Source organism: Pelophylax lessonae (assembly GCF_965119305.1).
Source record: "Pelophylax lessonae genome assembly, chromosome: 7".
NCBI lineage: Eukaryota > Metazoa > Chordata > Amphibia > Anura > Ranidae > Pelophylax > Pelophylax lessonae.
In genome coordinates this window covers 201,917,138-201,923,154 of record NC_138774.1, presented here as the reverse complement: position 1 = coordinate 201,923,154, position 6,017 = coordinate 201,917,138, and the positions used below count along the sequence as shown (strand labels likewise).

Here is a 6,017-nt window from a genome sequence, read left to right as displayed (position 1 = left end):
GGCAGTTCACACTGCCATATGCGATACGCTGGGGGTGTCAATTCAAAGTTAACGACACCCCCAGATCAGATCGCATATCGCTGTGCAATCTGAAAGTTCGCACAGAATCGGATCGCACTAGTGTGAACCACCGTGCGATCCGATTCTGCTGCTGACCAAAAAAAGGGTCCTGTGCGTGTTTCAGTGCGATTGCATTGCAAATTCAGCCAAACAAATTGTATGGCTGAATTTGCACCGCAGAGACATCGCATGTATTTTAGGAGCAGTGCGCTCCGAATTACATGTGATCTCTGTGATCGCACAAATGTGAACCGGCACTTAGACTTTAGGAGGACTGTGGCCAGTGGGAGTAGAAAATGTCCAGTGTAGGAGGATGAATAGTGCCCAATCATTGATATCAGTGAAAGTAATAGTGCCATATTGTTGGTATCAGTGGGAGGAATAGTACCCCCGCCATTGGTGTCAGTGGGAGGAATAGTGCCCCATCATTATTGTCAGTAGGAAGAATAGTGCCCCATCATTGGTGTGAGTGGAAGAAAAAATGCCCTATCGTGTGTGTCAGTGGGATAAATAGTGCCCCATCATTGGTATCATTGGGAAGAATAGTGCCCTGTCATTGGTGACAGTGGGAGGAATAGTACCCCCCCCCCCATTGGTGTTAGTGGAAGGAATAATGCCCTATCGTTGGTATCAGTGGGAAAAAAGTGCCCGTCATTGGTGTCAGTGGGAGGAATAGTGCCCAATTATGGGTATCAGTGGGAGGAATAGCGCCTCATCATTGGTGTCAGTAGGAGGAATAGTGCCTCATCATTGATGTGAGTAGAAGAATAAATGCTCTGTCATGTGTGTCAGTGAGAAGAATAGTGCCCCATCGTTGTTGTCAGTTGAGGAATAGTGCCCCATCATTTGTGCCAGTGGGAGGAACAGTGCCCCATCATTGATGTCGGTGAGAGGAATAGTGCTCCATTGTTGGTATTAGTGGGGGGAATAGTGCTCCATTTTTTATGTCAGTGAGAGAAATAGTGTTCTAACATTTACAGGGCACAGGGAAAGTATTAACAGCGCTTTAATACCCCATAATGACAGCATGAAAGAAGTTTGTATAAAATCTTTGCAAATTTATTAAAAATAAAAAAAGGAAAAAAATCACATGTACATAAGTATTCACAGCATTTGCCATGACACTCAAAACTGAGCTCAGGTGCATCCTGTTTCCACTTGTCATTCTTGAGATGTTTCTAAAACTTGATTGGAGTCAACTTGTGGTAAATTCAGTTGATTGGACATGATTTGGAAAGACACACACCTGTCTATAAAAGGTCCCACAGTTAACAGTGAATGTCAGAGCACAAACCAAGCCATGAAGTACAAGGAATTGTCTGTAGACCTTCGAGACAGGATTGTATCGTGGCACAGATCTGGGGAAGGGTACAGAAAAATTTCTGCAGCATTGAAGGTTCCAATGAGCACAGTGGCCTCCATCATCCGTAAAGGGAAGAAGTTTGGAACCACCAGGACTCTTCCTAGAGCAGCTCGCCCGGCCAAGGGAGGAAGGGCCTTAGTCAGGGAGATGACCAAGAACCTGATAGTCACTCTGACAGAGCTCCAGCGTTTCCCTGTGGAGAGAGGCGAACCTTCCAGAAGGATGACCATCTCTGCAGCACTCCACCAATCAGGCCTGTGTGGTACACTGGCCAGAAGGAAGCCACTCCTCAGTAAAAGGCACATGACAGCCACCTGGAGTTTTCCAAAAGGCACCTGAAGGACTCCCAGACCATGAGAAACAAAGTTCCCTAGTCTGATAAAACAAAGATTGAACTATTTGGCCTGAATGGCAAGTATCATGTCTGGAGGAAACCAGGCACTGCTCATCACCTGGCTAATACCATCCCTACAGTGAAGCATGGTGGTGGCAGCATCATGCTGTGGGGATGTTTTTCAGGAGCAGGAACTGGGATACAAGTCAGGATCGAGGGAAAGATGAATGCAACAATGTACAGAGACATCCTTGATGAAAACCTGCCCCAGAGCACTCTGGACCTCAGACTAGGGCGAAGGTTCATCTTAGAACAGGACAATGACCCTAAGCACACGGGCAAGATAACAAAGATGTGGCTACCAAACAAAGTATTGAGCAAAGGCTATGAATAATTATGTACATGTGATTTTTTTCGTTCTTTATTTTTAATAAATTTGCAAAGATTTCAAACAAACTTCTTTCATGCTGTCAATATGGGGTATTGTTTGTAGAATTTTGAGGAAAATAATGAATTGGATCCATTTTGGAATAAGACTGTAACATAACAAAATGAGGAAAAAGGGAAGCTCTGTGAATACTTTCCTGGATGCAGTGTATACTAGTGAAAATAAGTATGGCCCATCATTGGTGCTAGTGGAAGGAATAGGGCCCCTCTGTTGTCATCAATGAGAGGAATTATGCCCCACTGTTGGGATTGGTGGAAAAAATGGTGCCTCATCCTTGGTGTCAGTAGAAGGAAATAATGCCTTGTAGCAATTAGAGGAATAGTGCCCCAAGGGCCACATAAGTACAAGCAAAGAGCTGCATCTGGCCCTTGGACCGCAGTTTAGAGACCACTGTTGTATGTGTTTGTATTTTTTATTACTTTTTTTACTGTCTATTACTCTCAATTTTGTTCATCCCTACTTTTGACCAATGGAAGCATCATTGTGGTGCAACTATTCCTTGCCTTTCTAAGGCCTGGTTCACACCTATACAGGTTGCAGTTTGCATATAACAGGTGCATTTTGCATTTTTCAATACACATTTTTGATCCACTGAAGTCTATGGAACCAAACACCAGAACAAAGTCCCTGGCTCCCTTCCATAAAAGGCACAGATGTGAACGTGACCCATAGGAAACCATGTTACATGGACTGTAGTGTGTTTCTGCCAAACTGAAAAGGCACTAAAATTTCATAGGTGTGAACCAGGCCTCAAAGCATTTTTTTTTTTTTTTTTTTGAAGAGATTTCCTTCCTCTTGCTCTCCTAGAGACAATGGGAAATGGCAGGAACCATCTCCAGTGGGATCAAAACAGCTGTAAAAACCTAAAAATTGTACTAGCCCTTCCAAAACTGAGAAAGAAAGGTTTAGCTGGAGGTGAGCTTTAAAGTTTTCTAGGACATATAGAGGAAAGCTCAGTGTGCTGTCTGAATTGTAATCCTACACATTAATTTTTTTGCCACTACTTTAAAAAGGGCCTCTACATTCTCTACTACTCTAACTGGTATTAAAAATATCTTAAGCCAATTAACAAAGCAATTGTTAAGAATCATTTTGGAAACTATTGCCAGTATTCCCACAGTGCATTTCTCCAGAGATCAATCTGAACAGCGTTATTCCATGTGGTATACTTATTAGCACATAAGAGCCCAAACATTTCATTATTTTGTGACATGCGATACGCTTTAAAAATTGCAGTAAAAAAATGATCTGTTAGGCAAGATACAGGTATGTTTGCTAAAAGTCTGTGAATAAAGAAAATGCATCATAGTAAAGGGGTGAAAACCCAAACTTTAATTTTAGTAGCACAATTTTAGGTGGATAACTAGAGAGTGTTTACAGTTTTTTCTGATTGCTTAAGCACATTTTTTGTAACTATTGGCTATTTTTGCAAAACTCTACACACAAATAAGAAAACCTTTCACCCAATTATCAAAACATTGTAGTTCTCTTGCAAAAGCGAACACAGCTAGATTAACTTTTCACACCTTCGTAAAAATGGTGTTTTCGTATCAAACAGTAAACACAAGCCATCATCTACTAAGCACACCATGTGCCAACTACACACTGATGGTATGAATACAAAACACATCTGGCTTTTGCTTTCTCTGTGTACAGATGTCAATTTGAGGTCATACTTTTGTCATAGTGCCATGTAAACATACAAGGATCCAAACTTCAAGTATTGGTGTTTATTCACACTCATCAAAACCAAGACAAAGTCAGAACACAAAATAGTAATTTCACAAAAAAAAAGACAATCAGCCTACATCATGTCGTCTTTCTGGGTCCGGCCACAAAATTTCGTCCACATCGCATGCGATATCCTCCAGTCCAAGGCACCGGGGATAATATCTCCTTGAATGCCGTATCCAGGCCTGCATTGATGCCTGGTCAATATCTCCACATGCCACCTCCATTGTCTGTAAAAGGGCTACCTGTTGATGAGGATGACGGTCGTACACTTTCCAGCGCCAGGCAGAGAAGAACTCCTCGATGGGTTGTAAGAATGGAGAGTATGGAGGGAGGTTGAGTGCCATGAAGAATGGGTGGTCTGTAAACCAGTTGTGGACCAAAGCAGCCCTATGGAAACTAACATTGTCCCATATGATGACATACCGGGTATGCTCTGGTCTCTGAACAGTTAGCATGTCATGTAAGGTGTCCAGGAATGCAATAATGTGTGCAGTGTTGTATGGGCCTATGGTTGCATGATGGTGAACAACACCATTTTGGCTTATAGCTGCACACATGGTTATGTTACCACCACGTTGTCCTGGGACATTGATGATGGCACGGTGTCCAATAATGTTCTTGCCACGTCTCCTGGTTTTACTGAGGTTAAAACCGGCCTCATCTACAAAATGTAGCTCATGTCCCATGGCATCTGCTTCTAGTTCCATCACTCTCTGGACAAGACAAAACAAATGCAACACATCAGGCCCATGCACAGCACTACAGTATGCACTTCCAAATTCAGAACCAATAACACTATAGCTTACCTGCACATAGTCATATCGCAGTTGCTTTACACGTTCTGTGTTTCTCTCGAAAGGAACTCTGTAAATTTGCTTCATTCTTATTCTGTGGCGCGCAAGTACACGACTTAGTGCAGAAATGCTTACACTGTGTATATTTTGAAAGATGGTGTCATTATCAATTATGCGCTGCTGTATTTCGCGCAGTCTTATTGCATTATTGGCAATCACCATGTTCACTATATGGGTCTCTTGCTCTGGAGTGAACATTCTTCCTCTGCCCCCAACATCTGGACGTCTAGCAATTCTGTAAAGTAACAATTTCAGTATTTTTGCATGTATGGTACTGTTGTGTTTCTCATTAGAGTATGGCAGTGCTACAAAGTACTTACCGATTCTCATTTAGAAATGTCCTAATGATGCTTGCCACAGTGTAGCGGCTCAAATTAGGCTGAACCCGTTGGTCAGCTTCCCTCAGGGTCATCCCATGGTTGATGACATGGTCCACTATTGTAGCTCTGATGTCATCAGTTATTCTATGTCTTACTCTTCTTACCCTTCCTCTTTCCCCTCCTCGTCCTCTTCTTGCTCCTCCTTGTCCTCTTCCTCTAACTTCCTCTAACCCTCTCGCTTCTTCAACTCCACGTCCTCTTCCTCCAACTTCTTCACCTCCACGTCCTCTCCCTCGGCCTCCTCTGATTCTCACTCTTCTCACTCTTACTGCTCCATCCATTGTACTCCACACAGACAGCTTACCTGTGGCTTATTTATAGTACTTAGGCTGATTGCAAAGTGAACTAATTATCTAAAACAGTTTTCACATGTGAAAGTGTTCCAGACAGTTGGCAAAATAGTGTTAATGATAGCCATACATGTGTATAATTTTGCTAGGAGTGTGTTGGAAATTTGGTAATTGAGTGTAAGCAGTGAGTTGTGTTTACAGTTCTGCAAAAAGAGTGTTGTGCAGTGAATTGTGCCTACAGTTTTGCAAAGTGTGTGTTACAAAATTGCAAACTGAGTGCAAAGCATTGTTTGTGCTTTTAGTTTTGCAAACTCAGTGAGTGGTTTTGCTATACGTATTGTAACAGGAAGTCAGCTAAATCTGGGAATGTAGTCACAGGAAGGAGATACATTTCCACCTGACTTAGAAAGTCCATTAATTAATTTAGGGTGTTGGCTACAGAGCTAGCCAGCAGGAAGTTGAAAGGCCTTCACCTGTTCAGAATGAGGGAGTTAAGGCTCTATAATTGGTTCAGAGAAATTCCTATTGTTTGCTGCCTCCAGAAGCTGCATCCT

General features: G+C 42.4%; 1 protein-coding gene across 1 annotated transcript; it reads right to left on the bottom strand.

Moving 5' to 3' along the window:
* Positions 1–4,004: 4,004 nt before the first annotated feature.
* On the bottom strand, positions 4,005–5,536 carry LOC309559829 (uncharacterized protein; the record flags this gene model as incomplete). Its single annotated transcript, XM_082263262.1, has 3 exons — positions 5,114–5,536; positions 4,746–5,028; positions 4,005–4,652 (listed from the first exon to the last, which is right to left on the bottom strand). Exons 1-3 carry the CDS (start codon positions 5,452–5,454, stop codon positions 4,005–4,007), a joined length of 1,272 nt encoding a protein of 423 aa, XP_082119388.1. The 5' UTR covers positions 5,455–5,536.
* Positions 5,537–6,017: the final 481 nt, after the last annotated feature.